Here is a 17464-nt window from a genome sequence, read left to right as displayed (position 1 = left end):
AGAGTGAAGGAAATCGAAGTTGTGAGAGGCAGAGAGAGAGAGACTGAGAGTGAAAGACCCGACAGAAAGAGACTTCCCCACACGGAAGCGGTCACGCCCCTACACGCGCGTTATCGTCATCGCTCCGTCCACAAACCCTTTGTCACGGACTTTCCTTCGCGCATCTCGGGGATTTCCTCGCTACATCTGTTCGTCACTGAGTTGGATCTCTCCAGCTGTCTCCTGAATTATCTGCATGAGACACTAAACACCTCCCCCGCCCTCATCTACTGGCCTACGCATTTGGATTCATCCGGCAAGATCCTTCACACAAATTCCCGTGGCTGGTTCTATTATTCAGCCACGCCCAGTTCGCGTCTGATCTCTTGCGCGAGTGGCAAACTGTTTTCTGGCTCTTCCTTCCAGCACTTCCTGGTTGAGTTTTCTCGTTGCCTTTTTGAGTTCCCTCAGTCCTGCTAGGACTTGGTCGTGGTTCTTTTCTACATTGCTCTGATCCTTTGCGCCATTCCGCCCTTGCCTGTCCGTGTGTGCGACATCGCCGCGATATTTCCATCTATTGTTATTGCTCTATTTTTTCGACCCCGTCCTATCCCGCACGATATTGACTTGAACGATCGACTCGAATCTTGAGGTGTCTCGAAACCAGTTTGATCTACGTCACTGAAGGAAACACAACCAGTGGGAATTGTTTTCGCGGAGGAGACCGAGTGGGTGAGACTCAGAATGCCTTTGTCCAATCGCCGTCGCGCGCGGCGCAAGGAAATTCAACTCCAGGAAACGTCGGATGTGGAGGCGCCAGATTCTTCGCCAACTCGGCCCTCGAATAAGAAGCGCAAGGTGAGTTGGTGCCGCAGAGAATCCTTCCCCGGTGATCACTGTGGCTAACTCGGTGTTTCTGTTGAAACGCACAAAGGTCGAGCGGACTTCCCCTCATCCTCGCCCCATCAAAACAGCAGAGTCGGCCGACGAAGCCGACGACTCCTCTCCGGAGCATGATCTATCGGAAAACCAGGACCTTGTGGACATGGTCATTTCCTACCTCGATGCGGCCCGCGAAGAAGTCCGCGTCTTGCGCGACCACTCCAATGCGAAGACGGAAAACAAGCAGAGCATCCGGGCGTATGCGAAGATCGCCGGCCGCAACTGGACCTACTACGTCAAAACCCTCCATGTGAACATTGGGCGCGAACCCGACCGCGAACAGAAGTTGGACGAACAGTCGAGTCCTGTCACCATCGCTGCGCGGGCGCTCCCTGAAGTCAACGTGGATCTAGGGCCGAGCAAGTTCGTGTCGCGCCTCCATGCGGAAATCTTCTACGACGGCGAAGAGACGGCTTCCTGGCACATCCGAGTGAACGGTCGCAACGGCGTTCGACTGAACAATGGCATCCTCAAGCGCGGAACTGACACCATCCTCTCCTGTGGTGATATTATTGAGATTGCAAACACGCAGATGATGTTTGTGACGCCTGGTGACAAGGCCAACATCCACCCCAGCTTTATCGATCGAGCGCAACGTCTGGCCAACGGCGAGGAAGATCCCGGCACCTGGGATGCTTCCCAGCATGCGCACCCCCAGACCACGCCCAAGTCGGCCAACCACGACGCCGCGCCCGCACCCTCCACCGGTCAGCCCTCGCTGGCACCCGCTCCTCAGTTCCTCAAACGCCAGGTAACGCCGCCGCCTCGGTCGCCAGACACCGTGGGCGCGCGAACGGCGAAGCAGTCCCCGTTGTACAATCGCGGCATGATGATGGAGAGTACAGAGGAAATCGACTACAGCAAGGATTCGGCCAAGGACCTGAAACCACCCTTCAGCTACGCAACGCTGATCGCACAGGCTATTTTCTCGAGTGAGGAGGAGAAACTCACGCTGAACAGTATCTACAATTGGATCATGGACAAGTATGCTTTCTATCGCCATTCGCAGAGTGGCTGGCAGGTATGATTCCCCTCCTGGAAGCTCACTGGAAGAGATTGTTTCTAGGGCTAATGCGAAGTAGAACTCGATTCGACATAACCTTTCACTCAACAAAGCTTTCCAGAAGGTGCCTCGCCGTACCGACGAGCCCGGGAAAGGAATGAAGTGGCAGATAGCGCCGGAATATCGCGAGGAGTATTACAAGAAGCAACTTCGCAAGGGCCCGCAGTCGTCGGCTCCGTCATCGCCAGCTACCAAGGAACCCCCGAGCTCGCGCGCCCACAACGGCGTGGAAAGTATCTTTGCCGGCAAAAAGTCCCCCCCCGTGTCCTCTCCCGGATTCAGCTCGTTCCCCGTGGCCCCCGTCGAGGCCTACACTCCAGAACGGGGCTCGCGGGCGAGTCGGAACAGTCGTCAGGAGCATTCTCTGCGGCCGCCCAACACGCGGGATTACGAGGAGCCTTCACCGTTGCCCACTCGATCCACCGCGAAGCAGCACAACGGCACCAGTCTGAGTCGGTCTTACGGACTTTCCGACAACGTGGCCGGGTCCCCGCCCGTGCTCTCGTCGTCGTACTACGACGAAGGTCCGTCTTCCATGATCACCCCCGCACCGCAACGTCAGCAACCCCGTCTTCCTCCTCCCAGCACGGCTCAGATACCGTCCAAGTTCATGCCGATGAGTTCGCCCGCGCAATTCTGGAAATTTGCGGATATCGGAAGCACGCCGGCGCGGCCCGTGCCCGATATGAGTCCGCTGAAAGGCGATCCGGGAGACGGACTGGGCAGCATCCCTAGCAGTAGTCCGCCACCGCCGAATCTGGCCAGTCCCAGCAAACCGGGCACCTCCAACGGTCTTGGACATGGACGATCGCGGCGATCTGTCGACGGCGACGAGACTCCTCGACCTGGCATGAATGGTGCTGGCCGAGAACGACCTCCGGCACCGGAGGAAGACGAGGAGGAGGATGATAATGCAGGATTTGATCTCGCGAGGTAAGCGGTTCTCTAACCAAGATTTGATGAAGGATTTGAACTTTGATTCTAACATGGATTGCAGAGGATTCCAACCCATTGGATCATACCATCGACAGTTAAGCGGTGCCGCTCGAGCCAGCGCCGCCACATCTTGATGATTTGACACCTTTCTATCCCATCCATTCTTCCTCTTACGACCTTCTATCTTGATCAGATGACTCAATGGACCTTTCTTATCATCTTTGCACTCTATCAACTTGCGCATGACCTACGTTACGACTGCTCTTTTTATTACTATTTCTAGACCGGAACTGCCAGCAGGGCAACCTCGCATAGAATGGAGTGTTGGCAGAATTCAGCAGAGAAAATATGGAGAAAGAAGGCGTTTTTCTTTGAGGGACTAGTCACTTTGTTTGTTTCTTTTTCTTTTCTGTTTTTGTTGCTTAGGTACTATGGCTGGCTTTGCTCGATGGATGTACTTACGTGATACAATGAATATCCGGAATGACTACACTTGATCCTATTGACCTGGATCCCCATTTCCTAGTACATACATGATAACACACCTCTCATCAATGATAGGTACCAATCTACCTACAAACTCACATCCGGCCAAAATCTCTCCTCCAACCAAACCACCTGCCTCCACCACCTCTCACACCGTCTCGTCACCTCCTTCTCACCACTCGCCGCCATCTCATCTACTAACTCCCCAATCCCATCCACAAACCCCTCAAACTCCTTACTTGACCAATTCGGAATAAACTCCTTCCGCAGCGCCCCCCCGTCTGTATCCTGACCCTGACCTTGGCGCTGCTCCAAAAACGTTGCCGCGAACCTCCACGCCCGTAAATAGCATGTCTCCGTCGCCCACAGAACCACCATCCCTTCGAGTAAGGAGGCCCCTGCACTCCCAGCCGCCAGGAAGAGATCGATATATGCGTGCGTGATGGCGTTGGGTCCGAAGTCCTCCTTCCCATTCCCATCTGCTGTAGGTGTTGGTGTGTTTAGACCAAGTCCATACGCTGCAGCCGTAGATTCGAAGAACTCGATCTCGCGGCGGATGTTGATGAGGGCGTCGATTAGGATTGATGCGAGGCGGGATTCGAGGGATTGCGATTGCGATTGCGGGTTAGAGGGGAACCGGATCTTCGAGAGGAGTAGGCCGATGAAGCGGATGTAGGACTGCGCGTAGAGACGGTCTTGGGAGAGCCATTGCTCTAACACGGGTTTCGGGAGCGTGCCCTGGCCAGCGCGTTGGAGGAAGGGGTGTTGGGTTGCGCGGTGGAGGGATTGCGGGGTGAGGGTGGGGAGGTGTGTTGTTAGAGATAGGGATTGGGGTTGGCGAGGCATTGTGATCGTTCCTCAGCTTCCTCTTTTTTGATGTTGTTGATTGAGGGGTGGTGATTGTCTTAGAGGAGGGGGATTGAGGTTGAGGTTGCAATTATTATACAGACACTGGATTGTTTTGGAAGAAATTTGGAGTTGGAGGGGTTAGTTAGTTAATTAGTTAGTTAACAGTACTTGGTTACGTCAGGCGGTCCACTCGGCAATCGTCTTCAATTAATCTCGAATTCTCAAGGGGCAGTAATCCCCCCATGATTTGGCTGTTAACTATAACCCTGAGGCACAATCCATCTGATCGAATTAACTACTAACTAGTGCTCATTGCCCTACGCTCAAGAAAATGATTCAGCATCATCCGGATCAGCACCTCCATTGTGTAGCGTGCATCATTGCCGGCATTGTGCAGGTGCCAGCCCGCCATCCCCAGATCCGCCAGAATCGCACCCAGGGATCGCGCTGATAACTCGCCCCGCATGATGCGCCATGTCTCCGCCGTGTCCACAATGTCGACGACTCCGTTGCTCTTGACCTCCACGGGCGCCCCCATCTCTCGGAGAGACGCGAGATCCATTGATGGGTTGTGGCCCACCACCACCACCGCGCGCGGCTCGCCTCCCTGGTCCAACGCTGGAGTGAATCCCTCCCGTACCATCACCGCCAGGTCGGCGAGTGACACCCATTCGCTGGTGCCGAACTTGAAGTATGCGGGACAGCCGCGAATGAATTCATGGTTGACAATGTGTCCGAACTCGTGCACCCGCAGGTGGCGCGATTGGATCTGCGCCGTCCACTGCGCCCCTTGTTCGCCCGGCGGAACGCCCGACAGACGCGACAGATCTAGAGTCGAGATGCCCACCTCCGTCACTTGGGAATGACATCGCTCGTTGCACTCGACGTCAATGCTGATGAGCACCGGGTTCTTCCAGAAGGGGTACGGCATGGGCTGGGTCATGTCCCAGTCAGCTGGGCTGGGGGTGTTCGGAATGTTGGCCTTGTCCGCCCACGAGGCAGCGTCAAGGACGGCGGGTTGGCTCTCGGACTCGTGAGAATGCCACCCCAGGTAGCTCTGTGTGCGCTCGTAGCACTGCACTAGTTGCTGTTGCTGTTGGAAGCGCTGCTGCAGCTTGGTTTTAGACTTCCTCTTGTTTCGGGTCAAGTCCCATGCCGCCTCGAGGACCGTCTCGTATTCCAAGTATTGCTCGTCTACCTCTGGCTGGCCATGATTGGCCGGGGGAGGGACCTTCGCCTGCAGCTCGTCTTTGGCCTGTACGCCATCGCATTTGCCGAGGAAGACGGGCTGGGGATACCAGTTCTTCTCCCGGAAGGGAAGAAGCATTCCTTGTTTGGGGTCTGATGGCAACGACAAATGACAGTCGAGCTCGCGATTAATTTCTCGAATGAGCTTTCGGAACTGGGAGGCAGGAACGAGGAGGAGAAACTTGGGCCCCAGGCGAGAGGGAAGATGACAATAATAACTATTATATCTTGTCAGATCAATACGTTCAACTGACCATTTAAGAAACAGAAAAAGAAGACTTACACATCCCAACTTCTGCTCCAGAATTGGCCACGATCGAAAAATCGACTGGCCACACTCTGAGACAGCCTGTCTTTGAGGAACCTGTACGGATACTTGGAAATGCCCAATAGGGGACAGAAAGACCCGTCATTCTCTAGAGGATCTGGGGCGGCGCTGGAGATTTGTTCGGATGATGGCGATGCAGTCGATTCAGACTCCTGATCGGGTTTCAAATTGGGGTCAGTTGTGACCCGTTGCTGAGTCGCCTTGTCAGGTGAGACTTTGTCGAGGTCCTCCACTAGAGTGGCGGTCTGTTCACTAGACACCTCTTCTAAGATGGGCTTCTCAACGATAGGCTCAGGTGCAGCCACTTTTAGCCCGGTATTGATTTGCAACAGAGCCTCATCCTGGTCGAAAAGGAGGCACAAACGGCTGACCCGATCCATTTTGTGAAAGTGCTTTCAAGTCCTTTTAAATGGGATGAAATAGGATGAAAACACGACAAACACTGCTGGTAGAACGGGAGGGGAGATGAGAGTTGAAGGAGGAAATGGACTGGCGTTTGCTTTGGGGGAGCACAGAACATCCCCTTTCAGCGTGAATGGGCTGCCTGGTGACTGGGTCCAAAGGCGAGTGAATCTTAATGTAATTTTCATTTCCAACTTCCACTTCCACTTTCATCTGCTACTTGTTCACTCACTTGCTCACTTGCAGGTTGCTTGAAGTTCAGTGATCTGATGAAGAGATGAAAGGATTCTTGATATGATTTTATGAATACTGTTCGGGGGAATTTCTAGGTTATATGAGGAATAATTATGATCATTCAGCTGCTTTTAATAAAGATTCACATGAATCATCACAATAACAAACCTGAGAGAGAATGCCATCAAAATGCAAAATAGTGAAAGTGAAGTACTGACTGGATGACTCAGCAACCAGCATAGATATAGTTCGGAAGAACCTTCCTCCGATGTCCCCGGCGAAGTCCAGACTCTCAGGCTCCCAGGCTCTGAGGTTCCCTCTGTCTGTCCTCGACCTTCTTCCCATCCCACGTTCTCTCTTCTTCTACTTCACCTCCCTCTGACAAGACTCTGGGGCCGGTTTTTTCTGCGCAACCCATGTCTCGACCTTAGTCTCTTTTGTATGGTCGCACCCTGACACCCCTGGTGCTGTCCTCGCTCTAAGAGCATCTCCACCTCCCCATCTCCCACCCCTATAGCTCTCCTCCATCTCCGATTCCTCCACTCTCCACCCATCTCATCATGTCCGACTTTCACGACAACTCAGGCGGCGTGATCCTGGATGGCCCATTCGATCCAGACGCGCAAGCCACCGTCACAGATTATATCGACTACACCGAATACCTTCCCGCCGACCTCATTCGTTCCCTCACGCTCATTCGCGGTCTGGATGAGAGATACTTGGATGCCGCGCAAAGCGTCCATAATTCCACCAAGACTTACGGTCAGCTCCCTGAACTCGCCTCAGATACTCGTCCCGATGCTCGCACGTTGCGCAAAGACATCTCCACCCAGATTGACAGTGCGATCAACGCTCGCGAGTCCGCCTACGCCGAGGCCTGTCGTCTCTATGACGTGGTCGATCGTCACTTTAATCGATTAGATTGCATTCGACAGAAGCTGAACGCGCTCCCCAAGCCGGCCTCACGCGAACCTACCCCCGCACCCCCTGTCCCCACCGCGACCGCCACAAAACGCGGTCGGTCCTCGAAGAAGGGCGACGAAGGTGCGCCGACCACGACGCGCATTACCCTTCGATTAGATAGCCATGACAATGCCCGACGCGGTCCTAAATCTCGATCGCGGCGCTCCGCGACCGGACATCTGGCAGGCCTACATCGCGATTCCCCCATCGCGAGCACTGAGCATTCCGACGTGGAGGCTGAACCTAAGGCCGTTCCGCCCGAGTCGCCCATGGAGCTGGGATTGAGTCCGGCCAAGAAGGAGAAGCAGCGCCGGCGATCACGGACCTCGGCAGCTACCCATGATCCCAACAATGTCACCGCCATCTCGACTAGTAATGCCCTGGCCCTGCTCAAACCGCCTCCGGAGGACGCACAACCTGGTAGCGAGGACATGCCGTGGCTGCGTCTCACCGAATGGGAAATGACCAAACTTCGCAAGAAGATGAAGAAGAACGCCGTGTGGCAACCCAGCGAAGTCATGATTCACCGCGAGCTGGCTCTCCGGGGGCGGGGATGGGAGGCGTACCGCGCAGCCAAGTCCAAGTCGGACGCGGAAGGGACTGAGTTCGTGGACTGTGACGACATCATGAGCACTTACATCCCTGGCCAGTTGGTCCGACGCACCGAAGGAATGAAGGATCCGGAGGGGACCTTCGAGACAAAGCTTAGCAACCGGGGCATGAAGCTAAACGAGGCCAAGAAGCTCAAGCGCGAGAACCAGGCGCGGGAACAGGCAGCCCTTGCCGCTGCGGAGGCGGAGTTAGCGGCCAAACAGGGAATTGTCGTCGCCCCCGTCAGCTCTCAGGATGCTCTCATCACGGAAAAACCCAGTCGGGCTGCCACCAAGAAGAGGAGCCTCGACGAGAGCTCTTCCTCGGCCGTCGTATCCTCACCTCCTCCTCCCGCTGCGACTCCTCCGTCTCCTCTGCCGGCCTCGACACCCCAGGAAAGTGAGACACGTGTGGCCCTGCGCAGTTCGGCCAGTAAACGCCGTAGGACCAGCAAGGAATCTCCCACCCTAGTGGAGACGAGTGTGAGCACATCCAGCGCTCCGGCCACCACCCTGGCGTCGACTAATGTGCCCGTAGCCGGTGCCGATGCAGTTGATGCGCGAAAGCCATCCCCCCCTGCTCCACCATCCCCAACCGGATCCAAACGTTCCATCCCCTTGACCATCACCGCGGCGGCCCCTGCCGTTAAGGAAAGTAGGACCACCACGCCGCCCGTGACGCGGCCTCCCTCTCGACGCCGTTCTGCGGCCGCATCGGCGGAGCCCGTCCCCAACATTACTATCACATTAGGGGGTCGCGAGCTGCGTCGAAAGAGCGCCACACCTGCCCGCAGAACTCCGATCCCCGAAAGTGCGAACGGTGCTGCGGCGCCCACTCGACGTCGCAAGCGACCCGCTCCGGGAATCGTGTCCACCGGGCAAGATGGTGGCGCTGCAGTCAGTTACGGCCGACGCAAAGCCAAACCCACCAAGAAACGCATCGGATCGCGCGAACCTGGCTTGTTAGAGGATCCCCAACAAGCTCACGAGGGTATCCGCATCGACGAGGATGGCGTGTTGGAGGAAATCGATCCCCACGAACCTCGTTATTGCGTCTGTGGCGACGTGAGCTTCGGAACGATGATTTGTTGTGAGAACCAAGATGTAAGTGCTTGTCCATTTTCTATTTATACTCGCAACAGCTAATTGCCTGACGTCTAGTGCGACCGAGAATGGTTCCACCTCAATTGCGTCGGTCTCTCCGAAGTTCCCAGCCGAACCGCCAAATGGTATTGTCCCGACTGTCGGGTGAAGCTCAACAAGGGCACCGACGGAATTGTGCGCAACAATCCTCGTCGTTGAATCTATTTTACTTGTTCTTTTTTTAAGGCTCTTGGGCTTTACTCGTTTGATTCTCTCGGTTACTTGCCAGCTGGCTGCATTGATATCTTAGGCTTTGGTCTTTTCGGGGCTTTGTGTTATATGGCGTTGACGAGTCTACGATATGGTGTCTGAGTTTTGTTTCATTTCCACCTTCCTCAGCGTTGCTTCTATCGGATTTAGGTAGCATTTAACTCGATCCTGGAATGGATGGCGGCGGTGTTGGGGGTGTTTATCTTGTGCTTCATCTGGTACTTACGTTGTGTGAATGTTTGAGATTGAACGATTGAGTACATGGACTAAAATGAAGTTTACTGCAAATGGAATATGGAATCTCTGTTTCATACATCATTTATTTACATACTGTCTCTCGCTCACCGGCCTGATCAATCTTTTCTCTTTCGAGAGCGGGCTGGATTGTTCCTCTCTATCTCAGTCTAAATCATCAGCTACCAGCTCCTTTTTCTGCCGGAGACATGACATATTCACACAGTTTGACCTAGGGTCAAGGAAGGAGATGGAATCTTTGGTGCTGCTAGCATCGACAGTTGACCACGTTACCCAATCATATCATTTATTCATTCACATACATGCCAATACAAAATAAAGCTATATACAAGAAGATTCCTATTTCAAAGCCCACTGGCCATTCTCCGAGACAATTTCCACCGACCGCTTCTCGTCCAGCGACACCCGTCCCGCCTGCAGGATGGCAGTCGTGGCGATCGTGTTCTTCAGCGTCGGCAGAGGGCGCGCGTCCAGCTGGTCCAGCGTCACCCGGCCCTCGTTGACCGCCGTTACAGCGTCAATGAACTTCTCGAAACTGATGTAGCCGTAGCCGGTCTGGCCGGCGAAGTTGCCTTCGTCGTCGGGGGCGTAGCGCATGTAGAAGCTGGTTGTGGGTTAGATCTCTGGGTAACTATATGAGGTGGTTGGGTTAGGTTAGGGAACACTTACGGGTTCAACCAGCTCAGTCCGGACTCGTCGCCCGTCACATCGTAGCCACGCTTGGCTTGGTTGATGCGCACCTCGCCCTTGGATCCCATATCTGATTGATTTGGTCAGTCATGCTCTGCTGATAGGTTGGGGATATAAGGACTGCTTACAGTGGAAGTACTGGTTTGAGTGCACGCCGGCCTTCTGAGGCGCCGTCCAGCTAGCCGTGTAGACACCGGTGGCGTTCTTAGACGAGTCGGCCTTGTGTCTCCAGTCCACGAGCAGGGTGATGGTGTCCTCGGTCTCGGGAACGCAGCCCAGCTCGACGGCGGTGCCCTTGGACGCCGACGCGGTGACCTTGACGGGAGTGTAGTCGGGGACCATGCTCTCGTTGATGTCAATGTGATGCGAGTTGAGGTAGTACGAGATATCGCTGTCCTTGCCGGCCCAGGCCTTGAAGGTCTCCAGCTGACTCTTGGGCTGGCTCATGTAGCTGTAGAAGTAGTTGAAGTCGCCCAGGTTCTGGGCCTTGGCACGCGCGTCGGCGTAGGCCGGGTCGAACCGCTTGTGGTGCTCGATGAAGACGAAGACGCCGTGCTTGCGTGCCTCCTCCAGCAGCGTCAGGTGGTCTGCGAGCAGCTGGGTGGCGGGCTTGGTGATGAGCACGTGGATCTTGCGCTGGATGGCGTACAGGGCGATGGGGAAGTGAGTGGGGTCGGGAGTGAAGATGGTGATGGCCGAGCCGGGCTCAAGGGCATCGATGGCGGCCTTGTAGGCATCCGGGTCGGTCTTGTTGTCCGCGGGATAGGAGTCGAAGGAGGTGTCCAGACCGTTGTAGACTTGCGAGATGTTCTTGTTCAGGTGGTCGCCTGTCCAGGTTCAATTAGCACTCCCGGTCCATCGGATCTTTTCCCTCGAGACCCTCCGGATCCAACTTACGAATGCCTGGGAACTTGGAACCCGACACTCCCACCATGCTCAGCTTGCCGACCTTGCCTCGTCGTCGCAGATCAAACAGCGTCAAACCGACCACGCCGACTTTCTTGTCGGAGCCGGACGCAGCACCACCCACGTAGCCCGTGGTGTACTCGCCGGTACCAACCTGTTGGGGTCAGCAATTGATCAATTGAACGACTACCTAGGTCTAGTCATGCAGATAACATACCATCAACACACTGGGAGCCATGTTATCGTTGTTGTCGCACACGTAAAAAAACAAGGAATTGCCGTTGGTTACAGAATGCAGCGGGTCAGAGAGCGACTGCGCACAAGCGATGAGGGAGAGAAAGTCGAAGAAAATGCCATTGAGCCGGGAGCGCGACAGATAAAGCCGGACTGCTGGACATTCTTCCCCTCGCATGACGGAAGAATTGACGCCTCTTCTCCATCGGGTCACGGTACCGTCGGTCTTTGATCCGCCGAGTCAGGGTCAGGACCGCTGCTGATTGGTGGAAAATTATCTCTCCGGCGAGGAACGGCCGCCAATTAGGAAGGTGGGGGTGTCTCTGCTTGGGTGCCCCGCGTTTCCGTTGCCGACAGCAGTAAGTATACAGTACTGAGTAACTAAGGTACGTATACAGGGTGATTCTATCGCTGCCTGAGGGGTAAACTCGCTCCGGAAAGCGGAGAGGCCCAGCCCTATAAGTTATATAGTCCCCGCCGTCTGCTGTCACCTCTCGCGATCCCTCTCTGTCTCTGTCTCTATCCAATTCCATCCACATTCCAGTCTCCCCCCGATCTGTTTAGGTGCAGTGCGTATTTTCCTATCCACTCGACCTCCAATTATCTACTCCCTACTAACCATATACCTATTCAGCCTCCAGTAAACATGGTTTCCCGTACCCCCCTCCGCACCGGAGTCTACGCTCCCACCATGACTTTCTTCAATCCCGACACGGAGGAGCTCGACGTTCCCACGATCCGCAAGCACGCTGTGCGTCTGGCCAAGGCCGGTCTCGTCGGCCTGGTCACCATGGGATCGAACGGAGAGGCTGTTCACCTGACCCGGGAGGAGCGCAAGACGGTTATCCGCGAGACGCGGTCTGCCCTCGTTGAGGCTGGCTTCCAGAACGTCCCCGTCATCACCGGCGCCAGCGAGCAGAGCATCCGCCTGACGATCGAGCTGACCAAGGAGTCGGCCGAGGCCGGTGCCGAGTACGCGTTGATCGTGCCCCCCAGCTACTACCGCTACGCCGTCGGCAACGACGAGACGCTGTATGAATACTTCACTGCCGTGGCCGACGCCTCTCCCCTGCCCATCATCCTCTACAACTACCCCGGCGCCGTGTCCGGCATCGACATGGACTCCGACCTCATCATCCGCATCTCTCAACACCCCAACATCGTCGGCACCAAGTTCACTTGCGCCAACACTGGCAAACTGACCCGCGTCGCGCGCGCCCTCAACGCCATCACTCCCGAGTCTCCCCTGGTGACTCCGCGCAAGAACATCTCGACCAAGAAGACCGAGAACCACCCCTACGTGGCCTTCGGTGGCATCGCCGACTTCTCGCTGCAGACGCTGGCCTCGGGCGGCTCGGCCATCCTGGCTGGTGGCGCCAACGTCATCCCCAAGCTTTGCGTGCACATCTTTAACCTCTGGAGCGCGGGTCGCTTTGCCGAGGCAGTCGAGGCCCAGCAGCTGCTCAGCGCCGCCGACTGGGTTCTTACGAAGACTGCCATCCCCGGCACCAAGGGAGCCATCCAGACGTATTACGGATACGGCGGTTACCCTCGTCGGCCTTTGGGCCGCCTCAGCGCGGAACAGACCCAGGCTGTGGCCGAGGGAATTAAGGAGGCGATTGACTTGGAGAAGACGCTTCCTGACGTCGCCTAAACTGTTTCATATACTTTCAATGAATGTATTTTGTATGATTGCATGATCAAAATGGAGAGCTTTAAACCTGCCAAATCCCTAAATTCCCATCTTATGAAAGAAATTTGCATGCCCTCTAAGTAACCATGTACGAAGAACAGCACATCATCCGCGGATTCAAAATCTCGGACAAAACACCGGGCCCAGAATCAATGCGGGGCTAGAACTCCTTAGGAAACCCCCACGCCAATCTAAACCGGCGTGGCATTTCATAGGTGGACAAACTGCTATGGACTGGATGGAGTGTGGGGGGCTCCAATACAAGGGAGGGCTGCAGCCTGCATGCCAGTGTTACGGATACAAGCGTGGGTAAACACTATGGATATCTCAGCTCTGTCCTACTAGTCATGGATTATCTCGTGTGACTTCTGATTAGAATGCCTTGTCAAAGGCAGCTGTTAATAGATTCGTTCTCAATTCGTCTTGCTCTAGATGGGACGCGGCATAGTACTTGGATCACGCAATTTCTACAAGTGTAATTAGGGTAGGGTACTCTCCAAATGTGCAACAGTATGCCGAGCCTTTGCTTCTTGCAGATGGAGCTGTGATAAGTAGAAGGTCCCTATTTAGGATCATAGTGACATATGAACTAGTAGAGACTAAACAAGAAGTTTAGACCTGGTGTCAAGCTCATGGAAGTGGGAAGAGATGGATGTTATTCACTAACACTTTCTTATATTTCGGTGCCTGCAGAGCACTGTAGGTTGACTCCCACTAAACCTAATCCAGTACCGAAACTACGTAGCTATGTATGCCTATGTCCTGCCCTGAATATTGAAGTATACAAAAGCTTTATTCTGCCCAGAACCTTAGGTCAAAGGCAATAGCAGCTTCAATCAACATCCACAAGGAATAGCTCTAGATCAAGCATTCCACTCCACTCTAATCACCGAGATAAGAGAGCCTGACCAGTAACGCGAAGGTGGTTGCAACTATACCGCAGATCGCTAGGTAGGTACTCTCTATCCATTCCCTTTCTTTGTCCCGTCGCAACACAAAAGAAAAGAGAGAGGGTGTTGCAGAAGCGGTATACACGGAATGGGAAGATATGGACAATGGGGTTGTCGCTGAATGGATTTGAAATAGTGACGGCGTTTGGAAAGGTATAGAAGACTTAGATGATCGAGAGGTGGAGATGATGTAGCTACGGTCAAGTGCGAATGAAGTCATCTGTGGCAAATATGATCTCCCTAGCTGATATCCGCGTCAGTGGATAACATGGTGCACACCAAGTGAAGCATACTTGGAACGCAGTAAAAGAACGGAGGCTTCAAGTAAATACTTCCCTTCGCTATGCAGGCTATACGTAAATGTGACAGCATTGATCTGCGATGTTTCTCGTGCTGCGATTCGACTCGCACTAGCGCCAGTATTACGATTTGTTTGCCGCTGCCCGCCCTGGAATGTGACTGTGTCAAACTACATTGCAGGTCACATATAAAAACGAGTCTTATACTTCCTGGACGTGTCACATTCGCTTACATACATTGCAACGTGCTAATAATTACTTGCTCCACGCTGCAGAGCCTGGCGTTGACCTCGCGAAGTAATACCGACGCTGATACATAGTTATGGGCAGGCTGTGGTCGGTTATAGGCTGGGATTGTTTTTCCAGACCACTCAAGAAGTAAAATCAAGGGCAATCACCAGCAGATCTCGGGCTAATGCACGTCTGCATTGTGTCGTACAGGCAGATATTTCCTTCCCATTGAGATATTGACAACAGAGTGGCCCACGAGTGAGTCGGGTGGAGCTATGCTTCATCTCAGCTGGAGACAATCAATATCAAAACTCTCTTCACATGGTGCAGAAGTTCCAAGAGGGCGGGAGGAAATATTTCAAGATGTTCTGCGTATATTAGGCAGGTTATTACTACAAGGCTCAAATTCACTACGTGGAAACACTTCTAAGCTGTGTGCTTTTTATATTCTAACCACCGCTTTCGGTATATGTATACATACGTCGGACTCACTGACGAGGTGGCGCAGGTCTAGAAGTAGCATGAATCTGGAAGACCCAGCACTTCATAGGGTCATTACGTACAACGATCGTATAGCTCATGTAGAATCCACACCATCAAGAACAAATCACGTAAGTTCATTAGACTCGAAAACCAGGATTTCTGGACAGGGAACACGCATTAGACCCTGGGCAGATGATTATAGCTTTGACTAACTAGCGTTGTATGATTCTCCCCGATGTAATTCGCAATAGCGACGCACTCTACTCGGCTTTTTAATCGTTATCACTGGAGGACTGACGGATTGACGAAACTCAATCGTGCAGCCCTTTGCGTCCTCTATCCATCGTAGCAAGCCACTCCGCATGACAGTTCTGCACAAGTACCCAATGCTCGAAGCATTCGGTGGCCTTGAAGGGCACTTGCTCTGCTTGAGCAGAGTCGAGTTTGGCTCATGGAAGCATAAATTGACCCTTTTCTCCCTCCTCTTCCATCAAAAATGACTACCCCTTTATGAGGACGGGAAGTGGAAAAAAAGTAGACACGGTCCAAGCCACACTCACAGAGGAGGGCATTTTGCTGTCACTCCGGCAGGTCTCTTTCGGTGAGCGTTTATTATAATAGACACTAAGCGGGAGCCGGACGAGCTGATCTCATATTGTATAGGCTTTTGGCCAATCATGATTTTGGGGAAGGAATGCATAGGGACAATTTTGGTTCCGTCAACTGGGATGACTACGATAAACTGAAGCCTTACGTGGGCGATCGTTCCGGAGGGGGTAAGGTTACCCCAATACACTAGTCATTCAACACATTCGGCAACCGAATGGAAGTTTCAAGGCCACTGGGCAAGGACTGCCCGGGCGGCTAGCAAGCCTGTAGCTGGCTATTGTGCACTCTCCTTGGCCTTCACACGAGGACTATGGGCTCCACGTCTTCATTGCCTCGGATGGAGTTATTTTGGAGCGCTACTACAGTAACAAGGGTTGGAAGGAAGGACTCTGGACAAACATCGGGAGAGGCCCTATTGCTGCAGCAACTGGTCCGAAAGACCGCGTGGCCTACGCATATGCACATGATATAGATTACCCTGGACTGATTCGTGAGTGGTACAATGACGGCGGCTGGACAAGTCGAAGGGAATGGGAAGTCCAGGGAGATGAGTCGGAGGCTCCATACCAATATAACGGGCCAAGTCGCTGGAACTAGATACAGAGACGCATTGCAAATTCATGTTTTTGATTTGGATTTGATGCAAAAGTATCTATCCAAGACTTATCCGATCTAAACAATGAATTTGATCTTCAAATAAATATCATTATATTCCATACTGGTCGAGGATGGTCTCAAGTTAAGGTTGCTCAGGGGTAGTGCTAACCACTTATATATTTCCCAATCGGGAACCTGGCCCTAAGTTGAAAGAGCACGGCCAACAATGATCACCAACTGATCCCAATGTGGCTGACAATTAGCTCGGAATAATTAGCAGAAAAGCCCACGGCCATCTTGGCCAGCCCCTTTCTCTCAAGTTCCCAAACCCCCTAGCTTCAGCATGGGTGGATCAGAGTGAAAAAACGGGGACCCCACGGGGGCGGGAAGGAGATGAGGGCGATCATTGTCGGATGGATTCAAAGTGTTCCTTCTTCGCCTCCATAAAGCCATGTGCATACTTCATGTTGTGTTTGTACCAAGAAAAGAGTATAATCAGGTAGAGTTACATACATGCATGCCCTATACATATGTGGAAGACAGCAATTCTGCGTTGTCCAGTATGTCAGCCTAAGTATCTCTCTGCCTGAAAGCAAGTGCGGTGAGTCGCTTACCGGGGGGACCAGCGAAGGCCAACCAGTGGTGGCTAAGTTAGAATTTTTTTTTTTTTTTTTTTTTTTTGCTTTTTCGCCATTGATGATTGAAAAATTAAAAACAGAATTCAGGCAAATGTCTCCACTATCCACTCTCACCCAGACCGGCCACTCCAGACTGGTCGATTCCAGTCGGGCCTGATCGGGGAGGCAAAAATTCAGCCTCACCGCCCGACAGTAAACTTTCGCCCTTTTTTTTTCTTCTCCCCTGACGCTCTTCGCCATCATCTTTTTTTCCTTTTCTTTTCTGTCAGCGTTGCGGTTCTAGTTTCTGATTTCTTTCCTATCTTTTTCTAATCGTCTCATTCTTCTCTCTTTTGGGATATATCGTCTACTTACTCGGGGGTTTTTTTTATTTATACAACGTGTTTACTGGGATCTCTCGTGTTATCTTTTATCTATCCTGTGTTTATCTCGGGGGGGGGGGGGGGGGGGGGGGGGGGGGGGGGGGGGGGGGGGGGGGGGGGGGGGGGGGGGGGGGGGGGGGGGGG

At 53.5% G+C, this 17464-nt stretch overlaps 6 protein-coding genes across 6 annotated transcripts; 3 read left to right on the top strand and 3 right to left on the bottom strand.

Moving 5' to 3' along the window:
* Window positions 1-723: 723 nt before the first annotated feature.
* On the top strand, window positions 724-3054 carry KD926_007890 (putative forkhead transcription factor Fkh1/2; the record flags this gene model as incomplete). The annotated part of the gene is made up of 4 exons (XM_053102220.1): window positions 724-837; window positions 914-1942; window positions 2004-2917; window positions 2982-3054. The coding sequence occupies 4 exons, from the start codon at window positions 724-726 to the stop codon at window positions 3052-3054; spliced, it is 2130 nt and encodes a 709-aa protein (XP_052960456.1).
* A 439-nt stretch (window positions 3055-3493) lies between these two features.
* KD926_007889 (putative transcription regulator PAB1642) lies at window positions 3494-4252 on the bottom strand (the record flags this gene model as incomplete). Its single annotated transcript, XM_053102209.1, has 1 exon — window positions 3494-4252. The coding sequence occupies one exon, from the start codon at window positions 4250-4252 to the stop codon at window positions 3494-3496; it is 759 nt and encodes a 252-aa protein (XP_052960455.1).
* Window positions 4253-4553: 301 nt separating this feature from the next.
* On the bottom strand, window positions 4554-6211 carry KD926_007888 (uncharacterized protein; the record flags this gene model as incomplete). Its single annotated transcript, XM_053102198.1, has 2 exons — window positions 4554-5721; window positions 5787-6211. The coding sequence occupies 2 exons, from the start codon at window positions 6209-6211 to the stop codon at window positions 4554-4556; spliced, it is 1593 nt and encodes a 530-aa protein (XP_052960454.1).
* Window positions 6212-7027: 816 nt separating this feature from the next.
* Window positions 7028-9322, top strand: KD926_007887 (putative PHD finger domain protein; the record flags this gene model as incomplete). Its single annotated transcript, XM_053102187.1, has 2 exons — window positions 7028-9124; window positions 9182-9322. 2 exons carry the CDS (start codon window positions 7028-7030, stop codon window positions 9320-9322), a joined length of 2238 nt encoding a protein of 745 aa, XP_052960453.1.
* A 645-nt stretch (window positions 9323-9967) lies between these two features.
* Window positions 9968-11462, bottom strand: KD926_007886 (Gfo/Idh/MocA family protein; the record flags this gene model as incomplete). Its single annotated transcript, XM_053102175.1, has 5 exons — window positions 9968-10232; window positions 10298-10388; window positions 10447-11145; window positions 11216-11378; window positions 11442-11462. The coding sequence occupies 5 exons, from the start codon at window positions 11460-11462 to the stop codon at window positions 9968-9970; spliced, it is 1239 nt and encodes a 412-aa protein (XP_052960452.1).
* Window positions 11463-12104: 642 nt separating this feature from the next.
* Window positions 12105-13112, top strand: KD926_007885 (dihydrodipicolinate synthase family protein; the record flags this gene model as incomplete). Its single annotated transcript, XM_053102164.1, has 1 exon — window positions 12105-13112. The coding sequence occupies one exon, from the start codon at window positions 12105-12107 to the stop codon at window positions 13110-13112; it is 1008 nt and encodes a 335-aa protein (XP_052960451.1).
* Between the last annotated feature and the right edge of the window lie 4352 nt (window positions 13113-17464).

The sequence above is a fragment of the Aspergillus affinis genome (genome assembly GCF_023601865.1).
Source record: "Aspergillus affinis strain CMG 70 chromosome Unknown NODE_4_length_623078_cov_86_301200, whole genome shotgun sequence".
Lineage (NCBI taxonomy): Eukaryota > Fungi > Ascomycota > Eurotiomycetes > Eurotiales > Aspergillaceae > Aspergillus > Aspergillus affinis.
Note: the sequence above shows the minus strand (reverse complement) of the source record. Positions and strands in the feature narration are given on the sequence as shown.